At 43.6% G+C, this 17,160-nt stretch overlaps 2 protein-coding genes across 5 annotated transcripts in view; both read left to right on the top strand.

The window, feature by feature from the left end:
• Positions 1–4,480: 4,480 nt before the first annotated feature.
• On the top strand, positions 4,481–5,521 carry XCR1 (X-C motif chemokine receptor 1). The gene has a single exon (XM_010126233.2). It carries the CDS (start codon positions 4,481–4,483, stop codon positions 5,495–5,497), a length of 1,017 nt encoding a protein of 338 aa, XP_010124535.2. The 3' UTR covers positions 5,498–5,521.
• A 10,023-nt stretch (positions 5,522–15,544) lies between these two features.
• FYCO1 (FYVE and coiled-coil domain autophagy adaptor 1) overlaps positions 15,545–17,160 on the top strand; it is a 54,409-nt gene continuing 52,793 nt past the window's right edge. Inside the window, exon 1 of one of the 4 annotated variants that reach the window (XM_086742830.1) lies at positions 15,545–15,675. The gene's annotated coding sequence lies outside the window, so the exon portion shown is untranslated. Of the gene's footprint in view, positions 15,676–15,753; positions 16,555–17,160 lie in introns of those variants that run through there. The other 3 variants (XM_086742832.1, XM_086742829.1, XM_086742831.1) reach the window with 3 other exon arrangements.

Below are 17,160 nucleotides of genomic sequence, written 5' to 3' on the forward strand. Positions count from 1 at the left end.
AGGGACCACTGAGGAGCTGGGCTGACCATGTGTGTTGTACCTGCCTTGTGAAATCCATGGGGCAGGGATGGAAGCACCAGTCGCAGAAAACGACCCTAACTCAAAAGTAGGTTTTGCTTTAAAAATAGGGTAAGAGTTTTCAGGAGGAGCCTGAGCTTCTTGCAGCTCTCCGAAACTCAACTGGGCAAAGGAAGTCCTACTGACTTTTCACTTTACCCATATTCTGAAAGAGTTTGTTACCATGTGCAAAACTCCTCCGAGGCAGACAAAAAGTTGTTTCACCCACCAGTGCAGACCGACTGTCCAGAGCGCTTTGGGCCAAGTCTACGTCCTGATCATGACTTTCAGGATTTTGTTGTCAATCTCCTAAATATGACTTCAAGGGTGTGCTCCGAGACTGATACCAGTCGTAGTTAGGGCAGAAGAAATATTATTTAATGTGTTTTAACTTCCTTTAAATAAAAAAAAAGGGTGCTCCATAAACATGATTGAAAAAATAAGATCCCTTCCTGCCAAAAAGAAGTCCCATTTGGGATTTTTTTCCTGTCTGAAATTGGAACAAGAGATCAGTTAAGGAAGCAGCTACCAGATAAATTCCAATTTAAGGGAAAAGAAACTGATTTTCTGATTTAACCTTTGCCGCCTGGGTAGCTAAAGAGTAATAAGCTGTCCTCAAAGCCAGCTAAATATTTTTATTTATTTTTCCTGAGCTGGAGGACAAGCTGTGAAGTCCAGCGGCTCCAGCAGGAGTTTGCAGTAAAAAGTGCTCCCGAGGTAGTTCCCATCAGTGCATGCTTTATGGTAAAGGACTTCTGTAAGAGCCTCTCTACTATTCTCCCCTTACATAATGAGACTGGACCTTTCCAATTCAGATGAACTTAACCTCACTTTGTGTAAATGTCAGGAATCTCCTTAAGGGGAGCTGTCTCAGTTGCCTCTGCCTGGAGAGGAGGCTGGTGTAACACTCGGTGAGGGGCGATGTGGCATGAAATTAATGTCGAATGCCTTGCTGAGTGCTCCTCACAAGGGCAGGCATGACTTTAAAGTATAGGATGTGTTCTTCCTCTGTTCCTATTTGTCTTGACAAGAGAAAGTAAGGTAATTTCCATCTTTCAGCCAACTTCTGCTCTCACTTGTACCACTGTGTATATCTACTGAAAACATGTATTTCATGTGTGATGCTAACATGTTCTTAGTCTGTTGATTTTGTCACATCAATTTTTAATCTTCTTTGCACATGTCTGCATCAGGTGACATGGCACAGCACGCTGCATTGTATGGATCAGTTATAATCAAGCACACAGTGCAAAGCTATGTTTACCCTGAGAATGATGAGCCACCTCTGAGGGCAAGTCAGCGGCAAAGTCCTCCATCGAAGTCTCACCTGGACTGGGAACACAGCCCAGATGTACCGTGTGCCTGGCAGCCCGCAGTCAGCGTGAACAATGGTGGTGCAACACCTGCAGTGCCTGACCCTGCTGCAAACAGGAGAAGAGGAGCCGAATCACATGATTTCAGATTCCTCAGCGGGCACAAGGCAAGGAGGAAATCTGGGGACACCATCCTGGGAAAGGTGCAACAGCTGAGGGAGGAAGAGCAACAGCTGAGGTAAGCAGAGGCTAAATTGCCACCTCTCCGAGAGCGAGCTAGGGAAACAATGCGACCTGATGAAGAGAAGGCACCTGGGAGTTGGTGGGTGCTTCTAAACGGAGGAGCTGAATGAGGTGGTGGATGCTGCAGTGCACCTTGCCCTCCCCTGGGCTCCCTGAATGCCACAGTGTAGGACCCGGTGGGTGGGCAGTCCTGCCCCGGGGCTCACTGGCACTGGACTGCCAGCACAGGGGGGAAGCGTAAGTGGTGAAGGTAGTGGTTGACACTGTCATCTCATCCATGGAGAACCTTTACTCTTTGCAAAGAGGCTCCCTTAGGACTGCTGCTAGGAGGAGTTATACCTCTGACCTGAGCTGAAACAGGACACAAAGATGGTCAAGACCCCAATCTAACCCATGTATTGCTTAAGAATCATCTCTACTGTCAAGCAAAACCAGAGGATGACGGCCTCGGCAAGGACTTGTCCTGCATGCCTGAAGATGGCAGCATGGTACAGACTGAGGGCCACCAGTACCATTCCCAGTTGGACTGTGCCTCTGGTGATAAACGTGCCACTTGCTGTCACAGTACTGAATCCCACACATTCCTTACCTCCAAAACTGGGTGACCACATCCCAAAGGATAGATGGTCCCTGGCCTGTGCTGCCTGTGTCAAGCTCTGGCTGACCTGAGCCACCTACCTCCGCAGATGGCATTAAATGCTGACAGCCAGCAGCACTCCCTGGCACGCTTCTCTGGTGTAGGCAGAACCTTCCTGTCCTCCAAAGGCACCAAAGGGTCTTTTCCTGGCCGTAGCAGGCGGATTCTGCTTTTGCTCATCCAAAAAGCAAAATGTGACCAGCACAATTTTGGCCTGAGTCATGGGGTTTCCTTCTTGTGACTGTACTTCCAAAGAGATCAGCAGCAGGTCTCTCACTGTCATCAGTCAAATCAGGATCCAAACACAGTGCTGCAGGTAAGCCTTCGTTCGGGATAATGTTAATTTAGACTTGGAACCATTACTGATTTTCTATACGTGTTTTTTAACTTTATTTCATAAAGACATGAGGCTACTGTGGCCATGCTACCCTTGTATGTTCACCTGATTGTATGTCATCTTCCAAGTCCCAGTAATTTTTTGACCCTGTTTGGCCAATTTCAACCAGCTGAGATTAAATTCCTACCTGCAGACAGGCAGACAGGTAGAGGGCAGCAGCCCTCAGAAAGGGGTGTGATGGGAGCTTTGTTCCTCTCCTGTCCTTGAGAATCAGCAGGCCAGAGACGCACAGGGAGTGCCCAACATGGGGATGCTTCCATCACAGCTCGGAGATTTTTAAATATCAACCAGCCTTAAGATGAAAATCTGTAAGAAACACAATTTTTTCCATTCTTAGTGCTTACATTTGTTGATACTGGTACTGCTCAGCTTTTTAAGTTTCTGCAGTACTGAACCCTGGTGGCAAAGAATCACATATACAGCAAAGTGTTTAGGAATTTTAATACCATTTCAGAAAACTTAAAAAACAGTAGCAGATCTGAAAGTCTTGGCACCTGGGATACTTACATTGAAAAACAATGCACCCTCAACCTTCACTTAGTAGAAGCTTAATAATTAGCAGTTATCACAGACCATACTGGTTTAGAAACGTCTTCATTTCTGACTTCTTAAGTATTTTGCGAGTTGTAGAACACTGGAACAGGTTGCCCAGAGAGGTGGTGGAAGCCCCATCCCTAGAAATGTTCAAGGCCAGGTTGGATGAGGCTCTGAGCAACCTGATCTAGTCAGGGACATCCCTGCTCCTTGCAGGGGGGTTGGACTAGATGACCTTTTGTAAAAGACTGTGTCAAAAATTTGTCTCAACGTTGTTGAAACATCAAACCACCACCCGAACAATGGCTTCCCGTTATCTTGCAAGGCAACTCCTGTTGTCTTGCGAACCTGAATGCAGAGCTGGTTCCGAGAAATCTAGCCCTACCCCCCCCCCACCCCAGCATGCACCCAGAGATACATATCACCCGGTAGTGGGCATGCATATCGCCCAGTAATGGATCACGCGGTAATGGGCATGCATATCACCACCAGGTGAAGGGTGCGGCGAGGAAAACCAGCTCTTGAAATACAATGAAAACAACCAACATAAAAAGGGGAACATTTTTCAATGGAATACACTTCTTCACTTCACTTCTCTTCACTTCATTCATTCAACAGAATATACATTTGCCAGAATACACATCCACAGAACCGACATCGAGACGACCAACACCGGACAGATTGTTCCCCCATGGAGTGAACTGGACTGTCAGGACACCGCAGCTCTGTGGTGGTAGCTATTACAATCTAAACTCTTTTCCCTCTTTCCTTCCTTTCTCTCCTTTCTCTTCCATTTACAAACTTCTTGTCGGGTTAATAAAGTTACCTGGCACTTGACTCTGTTTTGAGTCTTAATTCTGTTCCTGAGAATACAAACAAAACCACACTCTGGTGAGAGGTCGGTCCAGCTGCCCCTAGCCTCCCAGACTCGTCTGAGGTCGGCTGGAATGCAAGGGGGCCTTCCTTTCATCCGAAATCGGAACATGACACCTTTGAAGGTCCCTTCCAACTCTAACCATTCTATGATTCTATGATTCTACGATTTTAGATCTTGACATTGCTTTGAGGGTAAGTCTTTAGTATCTACCTGTTCATGCTCTAGTCATAAGAGGAAATGATTCCTTTCTCTCCCAAAACCAGGACAAACAAGGTAGTTTCACTGCTTCTTTTTGTCTCTTAAAACAGTAGCCTCCACAGCAGGACGTTAGTTATGGGGTTGATTTTCACCAAAATTTTGGTGTGATTGTTGCCATTCTTCAAAGTAGCTGCTGGAGAACAGCACAAGATTTGCACAGACAAATGGATGAAGAATTTTATCCACCCGATTCAGATGACAACTACTCATATGAATACTCTTTTAATGAAACCAATGTTTGCGAAATGGGTGACTATTTTGTATTTTACACCCATCTCACTACTGTCCTCTACACTCTGGCATTTTTGCTCAGCCTGGTAGGAAACACTCTAGTGTTATGGATCCTATTCAAATATGAAAACCTTACATCTTTAACGAACATCATCATCATGAATCTCTGTGTCTCTGATTTAGTCTTCTCCTGCATGCTGCCTTTCTGGGCAGTGGACCAGTCCTTTGGATGGATTTTTGGTGAGTTCCTTTGCAAGGCGGTGAATGCTGTTTTCTCCATTGGCTACTACAGCGGTGTTTTCTTTCTGACTCTCATGACTATCCTGCGGTACTTTTCCGTAGTGAACCCCCTCTCAACTTTGAGATCCCAGATGCAGCGCTGTGGTTTTCTGGTGAGCTTGATTGTTTGGACTGGGAGCATATTAATTGTTGTTCCTGAGGTGATTCACACCACAGTGCAAGGAAACTTGGAAGGGGACAACATCTGTGATTATGCTGACTGGAAATGGAAAAAGGTGGACATCTACCAGAGAAATGTACTCTTCCTGTTTTCCTTTGGGGTTATCGTATTCTGTTACTCCAAGATACTGATAATCCTGCTCAGAGCAAGATCTCATAGAAAGCACAGAACTGTGAAACTCATCCTTATTATTGTGATGGCTTTTTTCCTCAGCTGGGCACCTTACAACATCCTCAGCTTTCTGATGACTTTTCCACCATCTACCTGTCAGTATGAAAAAGACTCCAACCTTGCCTTTTACATCAGCCGTAAAATTGCTTTCTCTCACTGCTGTCTCAACCCTGTGCTCTATGTTTTTGTTGGAGTTAAGTTCAAGAGGCATTTGTTACATTTATGTAGTCAGTGTTTACCCTGTGGCAATGGTCAAGTCTCCAGCCCCAGGATCTGCTCTCAAGGCAAATTCCAGTATGAAGATGCATCCATCTACTGAAGTGACACCTAGCTATTAGCATTAATCCAGGATGAACTTTTAGATTTTAAAAGCCACAGATAATCTCTAATTCTTAGAGACACTTCCCTGAGAAAGACACACAAATTTACTCTTTGCAATTACGCTGCATATGCAAACTAATTAAAAAAGAATGTATTTGCAGTGGGATGGAGAGCTGAGAATGCTAAGAAATTACTTCACTGACCTGTAAGTCTAATGTTTACGATTTTTTGCACCATGAGGTGGATTTTCTCTCATTTGTAGTTTCTTCTGAAAAACAAAACAAAACAAAAAGTTTGCTTTTTTCCTTTGAGAGCTAAAACATCAAGTTTTAATGTAAACAGTGTTGCATGTTGCTTTCTCGCCTGACTTAAAATACTTGGATTGCCTAACGCAATGGACATGTATGTATTTCTTTAGCTTTTAATGCTTTACAGTGTTTATTAGTGCTGAACTCATTGGCTCTCTCTTTCTGGGGCTCTCAGGATTTACTGGACTGACAATAGCTACAAGATCTCAGAGTCTCTGAAGTTCTCAATGCAAGTGTTCTTTTACCTGCTGGTAGGTAAATATATATAAAACTTAGTGTAAAGATAATGGAAATGGGAAAAAAAAACAAACTGTAAATGGAAAGTTTGGGAGAGCCCTAGAAGGAACACCAGCCATTAAGAAGATACTTCAATGGGATATTGGTTTGCTTCCTGTTACAGGCAGCTTCCAGTCTCTGAACATCCCTTCATGTGGTCACAGTGGATTGGCAGCCCATCTCCCGAACAGCACAGGAGCATATTTGCCTCTAAATGAAGTCTCTCTCCTTTTCTCCCTTTGCTATGGTACTGAGAAGAATTAAACTTTCTGAAAAGGTTATAGTGCAAGAACAATTGGGTTTTTTAATAGCAGAATAGAAATAGCTTGCTTTATTTGTCAAATTAATGTTTGGTCTTTTCTTTGTCTTGTCTTTTTTTTTTTTTTTTTTTAAGAAACCACAGCAGCAGGTTTTAGTGTATATACTTGGATGCTTGCTGCTTCACAAAAAAAACCCAAACCTGTTTAAAAACTGCTTCAACAGAGATGTTTAAATTTCTGCTTAAAGCCTAATCATCAAAGCCAGCATGTTTTTGACATGCCACACATCTATCTAAATACCAGAGATGCTCATATCTCTGAGGTGTACGAGCATTCTAACCAGCTGCCTGGCCACATGCAAGTCTTTCGTTTCATGCATGCATCTCATCTCCACGGACAGGTGGGAAGTAAAGTGCAAATATTTGCATGAACCTCGCTTTGGAAATACTGCTAAGAGGGATAGTTGTGTTAAGTGCTGTAGCATTTTTACGTGACCACTAAAACACGATTTCTCAACTAAAAGCAAGTTGAGGGAATTCAACTCAACAGCACACATTTTTGCAACAAAAGCATTCTCATTCTGATTACACCTATCAAACCTTGTGGCTTTTTTTTCTCACGGAAACTGATATTCTTCTTCATGATAGCTCAGTGGGTGTTTTTTTTTCCTCAGGCAGTGTAACATGCAGTGCGTACTTCAGTCTAGCTGAATGACAAAGCCTCTGGAAACCACAATATTTAATTTCTGTATAGCATTTGTATAGAAAGCCAAGGTAGCTTTGCAGTGGCACCAAGCAGTGGTTTAGCAATGGTTCTAAGCAACAATCTGGCTTTTTGGGCAGCCATCTTAAAATGTCTGTGTGTTGTTTCCACACTATTTCATTTGATCTCTAAAGATCATCTGGAGCAGACAACAGATTCCCCTTGGCTGCTGTATAGTTTATAAAAAGCGGAAATTCAGACATGCCCATAGTAAAATACCCTATTTCTGATTGTATACAGAAGCAAGAATACCTAGGGAAAAGCATAAGAACGGGGCAAATACATATGACACATACACAAATAGACTTCCTAGGGCTTGCCCATAGTTTCTAGTCTGTGCTTCAGTTTAGTTGCCAGAACAAAGTGATCAGATCTTGTCCCTTATCATCAGATGTGCCTTTCTGAACAAGTCCTGGTACCCCATTACTACAGTTATTGCCTAAAACTTAAAAAATTAAAGAGATTACTCATTAATCCCACAGAGGAACTCACTTGTGTTCAGACAAACCATGGAAAAGTAGAAGTTGTCATTTGTCTGGTTGTGGCGGAAACCAGCCTTTGGCTCTTGTCTCCCGATAAGAGATTTTTGAAATGAATGTGGTTGTTTCTGTACACTTCAGGAGACTTTGGACTGGACACTCAATACATCAGTTATGAAGAGACAACCTAGTGAAGGACAAATGAGTCCAAATTCTTCTTCTTCTGTTCTGGTAAGCCAGGACCACTTCATGGGCACCAGCAAAGCTCTACAAGAGGAAGACTGTCCTAGAGCTATACTGCTCTGAAATCATTACTGTCAATACATTTTATATTTATCTAAAAAAAAAAAACCAAGAAGTACAACAGAAGCACAAGAGACTGAAATGATCCTGTTCTGCTCAGTTTTTAACAACTTATTTAAATCTGTTTGTAGCTTGAGCGTATTTTGTTACAGTATATCTGAGCATGTAAAGGGAATGCTTAATATTACTCAATTGTACTGCTCTCTACCATAACCAAAGTAACTCAGCATATGTAGATTTCCCCTCCTGATATAATGAAGTGGTACTAATAAACATTCAGAAATTCATACACTGTGACTATTTTTTTCCACCTTCGATAACCACCTCTTAAGGTATTTTCAAATGAAGAAGTAATTGTGAATTTTCATAGATTAATTTAGCTTGGAAGAAACTTCTGGAGGTCATCCACTGCTCCACTGTGCTCATGTCAGTTCTGTCTTCCCAGTTAGATAAGGTTGCTCAGGGCTGCATAAATCCTTTGGGTCCCTGTTCCAATGCTTAACAATGGATTGTTAACAACGGATCCACCAATCTCATGGTGGATTTTTTTCCTTCTACACAAACAAAATTTATTTTGCTGCAACCTGGTGATGTTAACTCTTCCTTACCTTCTCTATGTCCTTACATTACACAATGGAAAAGAGTAATCAGATCTCCCCCAAGCCTTGTTTTTTTTTTTCCTGGGGCTAAACAAACCCCAGCCAATCTAGTGTCCTCATATGTCATGTGCTCCAACTCCCTTATCATCTTGGTGGTCCTCCATTGGGCTCACTTCAGTTAGTCTATCTCTCTCTCATATTGGGGGTCCCAAGACTGTATATGCTACTGCAGATGTGACCACATAAATGTCAGGTAGAGAGGAATAAAGGTTTCCCTCAACCTGATGGCAATACAAGCCCACACACAGTTCGTCTTCACTGCTGCAAGGGCACCTGACTGAGTTATGTTCAACTTATTGTCCACTCAAACCTCCAGATCTTTTCCAGCAAATCTGACCTCTAGCCAGGTGACCCCTAGCCCATGTTCTTGCAGGGAGTTGAGCCATCCCAGGTGCAGGACTTTGCATTTGCCATTGTTGAATTTCTAGGGCACTTGTCAGCTCATTCTTCAAGCTTGCTGACATCTACTTGCATGGCAGCCCTACAACTCAGTGGGTATCAGCTGCTCCCTCATATTTGGTTTTATCCATGAACTTGGTGAAGGTGCACCCTGTCCCATCATTGAGGTTGTTAATGAAGATATTAAACAATATTAGCCTCAGTACTGACCCCCAAAGCATGCCGCTCATAACCAGCCACTCATTAAGACTTCAGTCCATTGACCACTACCTTTTCAGCCTGATGGTCCAGTCAGTTTTTCATCCACTTTGTAGTCCACCCATTCAGTCTATATCTCCCCAATCTGGCTACAAGGATGCTGTGGGGGACTTTGTCAAAAGCCTCGAAGAAGTCAAGGTAAATGACATGCACAGCTTTCCCCTTATCCCCAGAGCCATTCATCTCATTGTAGAAGACAGTTGAGTTGGTCAGGCACTGTTTTTTTCTTGGTAAATCTGTGCTGGCTGTTCCCAAATATTTTTATCCTACATCTGTCTGGTAATGGCTTTCAGGAGGATTTGCTCTGCTATCTTCCAGGGCACAGGGGTGAGACTGACCAGCCTATAGTTCCCTGAATTGTCCTTCTTGCCTTTTTTGGAAATGGGCATGACCTTTGCCTTTTTCAAATCATCAAGGACCTCCCCTGATCACCATGGCCCTTAGAAGCAACAGATAGCACCTTGCAATGATATTGGGCAACACCCTCAGTACCATAACATGCACCCCACCCAGTCCTGCAGACAACTGTATGTCCATTCTACTTAAGTAGTCTCAAAGCCATTCTCCTCTGCCGTGGGTTGTACTCCTCTCTCCAAACTCTGCTACTAGGCACAGAGACCTGTAGGGCACTTGGCACAATATCCATTGTCAAGAGGAGATATGTGGGTGTAGCTCCATCTTTGCTTATACACATATGTTATTAAATATCTACACTGCTAAAGCCACAGGATATGCCCAGTCCATGTCTGGAGATCGGCAGCCTGTGCACCTCTCTCTTTCTGGGAGATCCACATGCTTGGAAAATACAGACTGCTCTGGGTAAAACATAATGGTTAGAGGACCTTGAATCTTTAATTTCACTCACTCAATCAACTATTATGTGGTCTGAGAAAATGAAGAACTGAAAGAAAGAAGTTTGTGAAGTGAAACAAGAGAAATTAATTGCTTTTGGAAACCACACTCTATGTGTGGGAGGAGGGCAGCGTCAGATTTGCATGGTCGCAGCATTACAACAGTTGTGCAGTGCCGGGGTGCCTTTACGCAGGATTTCCTTTGATCAGGAATCAAGGTACCTCGATCTATAACTCAATATTTTGAAAACACCACCAGTGTTATTAAAATAATTTTAAAATTATATTTTATTTTATCTTCTCCTTATGGTTACTCAGCATTTTGAAATGCTCTTACTCATCCAGTGTTTAAATAGGAAGGCCCTGTGTTAAATGGAGAGAAGTTTGACTGATATTTGCTGTACTGATCAAATGTTTACATGTTCTTCAGGAAGCAACACTAAAGGAAGCACAAAAATTAGAAAGGAAAATAATGCGAGACTTAGTTCTCAGTCAAAATGAGAACAGACAGTAAGAAGTACCAGTGAAGACCAGTTGCATATCATCATAAAGGAGGAACAAACACAACAGTACTTCACTTACAGTATAGAGCTGTTCTTGAGATAAACTCACTCACTCCTAAGCATACTGAATGTTGAAAGTGAGCCTCAAGTCCACTCACTGATGTAAGGAACCCTATCCGCGTTTCAGGTATGAAGAACACTGAAGCCATCTCACAGCAATCACCCATGGGAAGGGACTGCTGCTAGCACTCTTTCTCTGCATCGCACCTTCTTCATGTAAGAGTGTTACAGTGGTGAAAGATTAGAGAACCCCGTAAGGTTAGCCGCAAAGAAACCAATGTCTTAGGTTTGCAAACACAATGATTAGTCATTTCTTACTTTATTTGCAAAGCCTTTCATCTGAGGTGGAATGTATATATAGGTTGTGAGGGGGAAGCCACCTGGGAAGGAGCTCTGCAGAGAAGGATCTGGGGGTCTTAAACCTAAGCCAGCAAGCACAGTCACAACAAAGGAGGCCAGCCGCATCCTGGATTGTATTTCCAAGAGTGTAGCTGGCAACTCCAGAGCAAGTGATCCTTCCGTTCTATTTGGCACTTGTGAGGCTGCATCTGGAGTAAAGGTGTTCAGTTTTGAGCTCCTCAGTACATGGAGGTCATGGACATACTGGAGGGAGTCCAGCGGAAGCCTTCAAACCATTCAAGGGTTGGAGAACATGATGGATGGGGACAGGCTGAGGAAGCTGGATTCATATGGCCTTAGGAAGAGAAGGCTCAGGGGAGAGCATATACTGCATCTGCAACTACCTGACTGGAGGATACAGGAGAAGATGAAGCCAGAATCTTCTCGGGGATGCAAATATCCTAATTGGATATTCCAATTAGGCATAAGTACTTGATTTTTCACAAGAGTAGTCAAATACTGGAAGAGGGACTCAGAGAGGTGGCTCAAGAATTGACTGGACCTTGAGCAACTTCATCTGATTAGATTGCTTTGAGCAGGGGTTTGGAGTAGAGACCTCCAGAGGTATCTTCAAATCTAAACTACTCTATGATTTTTATGATCTGTTGCCAGAGCAATATTAAACCAAGCAAATGTTGCCAAAAGATTGTTTTAGAGCAGAATCCAGCCAGCTTTAAGAACACAGTCCTCTAAAAGAACTGAACACAAAACTCAAAACTGAAAAGTTAGATTTTGATGTCCAAAGCCTTCATTGACCTGTGGAATGGAAGTGATCCCTAGTTGAATTATGCCTGTTAGAAAAATGGCATTACTTCAAAAGGTTTCATTTTGGTTTTTTATGTAGGTATGGAAATGGCAAGGAATACAGTTTCTGAAAAGATTAATTCATGGAGACATAAACCAGAAATTCCTGCCACGTATGGGACCAGTATCTTTTATTGCAAAGGTTCAATAGTTACCATTCACAAGGGAGAAGTTTGAAAGGAAGACAGATCCTTCTGACAGATCATGGGCATTTTCAGAGAGAAGTTTTAGGCTCTCTAAATGTTCAATATTTATGTATTTTGAGTTTTAAATCACAAGAGCAATGTAAGACTGAAGATCCTGGCTGGAGTGAAGCAAATAACCGAGAATGACAGAGAAAAGTGCAGAGAGTGGAGTACGCTCTCCATATTCGGGAACTGCCGAGATACCAAATCAGAAATATTTTTTAGTTTGTTTCATTCTTCCAAACAATGCTGCTTTCTGAGGTAAAGTTCTATTTCTTGGCGGTGATATCCTTCCAGGCATCTTAACCAGCTCTTAATCTCCTAAGCCTTAGTATGCTCTTTATGCCTGTGCCACACATCTGCATGTATACAGTAGACTCTGGTTCATTTAAACTGCACAGTCCAGAGTCTGTGCCCTCGCACTCCCGTATCATTGCTGGTTCAGTTAAACCAACACTGAACCAGCTCAAAATTTCGGTACCTACTTTGTCCACATGGAAGTGAAATGCAGCCAGTTCTGAGCAGCGATAGCTCCTAACCCCGATGTGCTCAGGTGGATGCCAGCCTCAGAAGCTGACCTCATATATTAGCAGAATATTCTTCCAAGCCCTTCAGCCACCTTGTGTAAAATGCTAAATTTGCTTCTAGAGGTTTTCCAGAGCTGTGCTGGTTCTTTTCATGTTGCCTGCTTCCAGCTTTATACCTACTGACAATTATTTATCCATCTATTCAAAACAGAATGCCAACAAATGCAAAAAGTGCTTCCAAAGCCTTCTCCCTGCAGCCACAGAAAGTCTCTGATGATGAACAGCAGCCTGTTGTTCAGTCTAGCTACAATGGTATGTTAATCCAGTGAGGGTGACCAGGGAAACCAGGAGCTTGCTACCCTCAGAAAATATCTCAAGTGCCTAGTGGAAGCAAAACCCTCCCCACTTATCACAGAACATCAATTAACTCTTAAAAAAAAATTAAAAGAAAATATGTAGCACATGTAACAATAATCTCAGAGAGATGGAAAGAATGCATCCTGTGGACACATACACATCACTATGAAATATTCACAGAATCTAATAGCCACAAGAGACTTTTTTTTTGTTTTGATAGATCCCAGTTATTTAAGAGGGTTTAGTAAAGACCTGCTTGAGTCAATGAGGCACCGAAGTGTTGTCAGCATGAGCTGATTGATGACAGTGTACAATTTTACTTTATGATGAGCTAGACAGTGTGAATGTAAATTGGCTTGTCTGAATGGAGGAAAGTCTTCCCCCTCAAAAATGGAGCATATTTATGCATCACAATTAAAGCTAAAGAATTCTATATTTATTTGCAAGCTTTGTATAGAAATAGCTTCCAGTGCTACCAAAATGCAAAAAAAAAAAAAACCAAAAAAAAAACCAAAACCCCAAACCCAAAACAACTCACATTCAAATTGTATTTTTAGAATCACTCTAAAAGAACTGCAGCTAGCATTCGATTTAACTTCTGATGTCAGAAGATTTCAGTCCTTAAATATTTATCTTGGCCTACATTTTAGCCATATGGAACAGAACCTAAAGAATACAGCATCATCCTTTAATGATCCTTAATACATGTTAAGTATTGATTTAGTAATTTTAGTCGACTGAGTTGGCTGCCTCTATGGAATATATTTATGATTGCAAGGGTGACATTCCATTAACTAGTGACAAGATTTTTCCCAACAAAGGCTTTCCTTTCGCTGGGATGACTGACAGTGCCTTTCCTGGTCTAGTAAAATTGACAATAATTCCCATCCAGCTTATCATAGTTTACAAAAAAGTTAATAAATTTTATCAGAATAAAAATAAAGAAGAGCAACACATATGGAGCAGATAATGTTGGTTTTGGTTTTTTTTCTAGGGCAGTTTCCAAAAAGCAAAAATCCTGAACCTCTTTTTTTTAGTAAGAAATGAAAAATATAGACAATTCTAAGGAAGTGTTGGTCATTGACAGACCTAGTTGGAAAAAAACCATGTTTTTCTCTGAAGAAATTGTTGTCTATATAAACAAGCAATAATTCAGTAATTAATGTCAATAATTAAATATTTCTGAAAGGAGCTTGTCACTACGTAACTAAAAGGAGGAACATTCCATTCTACTTTATTATTTTTGAGCGAGAAGTAAAACTGCACAAAGACTTTTTGAAAAAAAATATTAAAACCCCTCCATTGCAGTGAAATTATTTGGGATTTCATTTGTCATTATTTGCAACTGATGACCCTGAGGTTACATTTGGAAGACACTCAGTTGTCTACAGACCAATGGAAAACAAACATTTGTTTTTAGCAGATGCTCTTGGTCCTGTACTGCATGATGCAGCAAGGCATGCCAGGAGAAGTCAGCCTGAAGGTTGCTTCTGAAGTATGGGAGACATTCCATTGTGTTTCCAGAGTCATGTGCCCACAACATGCTTAGCCCTATAACCTGCCCTTCCGAGGACATTAAAATGCTTTTGAGGTATTCAAAACCATACATTAGATGAAGATCATTCACCAAAACTTAAGGTCACTTTGTCATCCTTAACTCGCGGATGAAAAAATGAGGATGATGGAGACATGTCAGTGACTACATACTGCATGTATTTCCTCAGTCTTGAAAATACGATGCTTTGATCTTATGTCTGCCTAAACTGAAGCTTATGGCACTAATATAGTCACAAGCATTGTGCCAAGAACTGATGACAAACCATTTGGTCACAAGTTTTATTTAAAATAATTTATTTACTAAGGCAATGTGAAAAAAAAAAGCAAAGTAACCTAGTTTTCAAGTACACTTCAATTACGAAAACAATGTAACCTATTTCAGACACTGTGAAAGAAATGCCCTTTCAGAGTATCACTTGTCTTATGGAAGGCTTAAAATTTGAAAAGGAAAAGTAGAAACTGCTTGTTTGTAGAAGGAGCCTGGTTCCAGCTGGGAGATGGCGTGGAGCATTAGGAACCCCGTGCCCCGTGTAACCCCCGACACCTTGCCTTAGGAAGCAACCTCTTGTTCCAGTTTCACACCCGCTTTTCTCCCAGTCTCTTACCAGACTTGGCCTTTATTAATCCCTGCCTACGCCTTTTAGCTGTGGGAAGAGGATTTTCCTTTTGTCAACTGACACAGGCAGAAAGGGGAAATCTGCTGTGTATTGGGTTTATCGAGCCCGACTTTCATATTCACTTCAGTTGTCCATGCAAAGAGCCTAACGACCTGGTGCATAAGAACAAACACAAACAAACAAAAAACCCAAACCAACCCATACCAAACTGTCCAAAAAGTGACAGTCGGCACTATATTAGAAAGTTACACTTCTTGACAGGCCATCTTGCTTGAGTTTACCAGAAACACACACTCCTAGGAGGAAATCTCCTCAACCCTGCAGCTGGAGGGGAAACCAGCAATTTTTTTTTCCCCCGCAAATCCGTTTTTAAAACCATCTGTTTTCGCCACGGTGCTTCCCACCACCGCCTCCCCCTTCGGCCTGGCCCTCCGCACCCCGCTGAAGCGGCCGGCCCCGGCCGGGAGCCCATGGCGTTGCGTCCAGCCACCGCCCCGGGGGTGGGGAGGCAGCTCCAGCGGCCTCACGGGAGTTGTAGTCGGCGGGGAGCGGCGAAAGGCACCGGAGCTTCACCCCGGGCCGTCTCTCCGCGACATGGCGGCGGCCGCGCAGGTAACGCGCAGCACCCCCCCGCTCCCGCCCAGCCCCCTGCCTTGAGGGAGCGCGAAGGGCGGCGGGGAGGAGGCGGGGGCTGCCGGAGGGAGGAGGAGGGGGGAAGTAACTTCAGCGGCTTCCACTTGTTGCCGCTCGGAGGTCGGCTGAAGAGGGGAGGAGCCCCCGGCAGGGACGCAGAAGGGAAGAGAGCTGTGTTGGGGTGGCTTTCGCGGGGAGCCGGGCTCGGCCTTGTGGTGGGAGTGAGGGCAGGCCGGGCCGGGCCGGGCCACGTCAGCCCGCGGTGCGGTGACCGGCTTCGCACACGCAGGCCCTGGGTGGCATCCAGGCCCAGTAACCTTAGGTGTCATAGTTTCTACCTGGTAAGCGATGGTTTTAGGCTGACATAAACACTGCCCTCAGTTTTCTCCCCTGTCATCCACCCCTGAACGAACCCTCCGAGTCCTGCCCACAGGACATGGCAGCAGCCCGAGCAGCAGAGTCACTCAGGGCCCTGCTAGAAACCAAATACTCGCCCGTGTCCCAGCCCTCACCCGTTGTAAAAGTGCTGACAGGCAAATACTTGCCACTGCCCTAATCCCGCTTGCCCTTGTGTCGGCAAATCTCTGGCAGAGGGGCAGGGAGAGTTTTGCTGGCATGCGGGGTGGCTGGGTCTGTCTCCAGAGCAGATGCTGGGTTTGCAGCCGGCCCTCCTCCGGCTTACGTTGATCCCGGTAATCCAGAGCGAGCAAGGGGAGGAAAAGGAAAAAAAAAATATAAAATAAAAAGGTGAAGCTTTAGTGGGTCGTCAGCTGCGTTTGGGCTCTGGATTCTCCTTGACTAGAGGTCCTGCGGTGGTGAGTCAGGCTGCAGGGGGGCTGTGCTGTGTTTTGGAGGCTGGTGAGTTTGTTGCTGCTGCATCTGCCTGTTAAGGAGCTCGGGGGGCCCTGGTGTTCTCTCACTGAAGTTGACTGCCTGGGTCGTTGCGCCCAGCCTCCTGCTGAATTTTGACTATGCAAAGGTTTGTTTGGCTTACAGACTTGGTCAGCTGTCAATGTCAGGCTCCCGGATTCAGCCTCTCACTTGAAACGAGTTACTTTTCAAGTGTAAACAAAGAGGGAGGAGTACCAGGCCTCCACCTCTTTGTGCTGGAGAGTGAAAGTGGGTGTTTGCTTTTATCCAGCTCTGACTTCACACACCCATGGAGGCAGGCTGGGATTAAACATGGACTCTGTCTTGTCAGCAACATGGTGACATGTTTTCTGTCAGTGTTTTTCTTGTTTTCAGTTCTGGTACGATGTTGCAGGATGTGCAGCAGAGGAGATAATCAGCCTTGCAGTAGTGCTTATTATGTTTTCCAGATAGTACTAGGTACAAGGCAATTTCCTGAAATTTTCCAATGATTCTCATGGAAGTACTTAAATTTAAAAAAATGTTCCAAACAGTGCTTCCAAACATTCACATTTAGAAGACTGCACTGCAGTTTAAAAGTTGTATCTAAGATAC

Source organism: Chlamydotis macqueenii, chromosome 2 (assembly GCF_036417535.1).
Source record: "Chlamydotis macqueenii isolate bChlMac1 chromosome 2, bChlMac1.mat, whole genome shotgun sequence".
NCBI lineage: Eukaryota > Metazoa > Chordata > Aves > Otidiformes > Otididae > Chlamydotis > Chlamydotis macqueenii.

Coding starts and splice junctions, on each gene's coding strand:
- XCR1 (XM_010126233.2), top strand. CDS start 4,481: ATGGATGAAGAATTTTATCCACCCGATTCAGATGACAACTACTCATAT.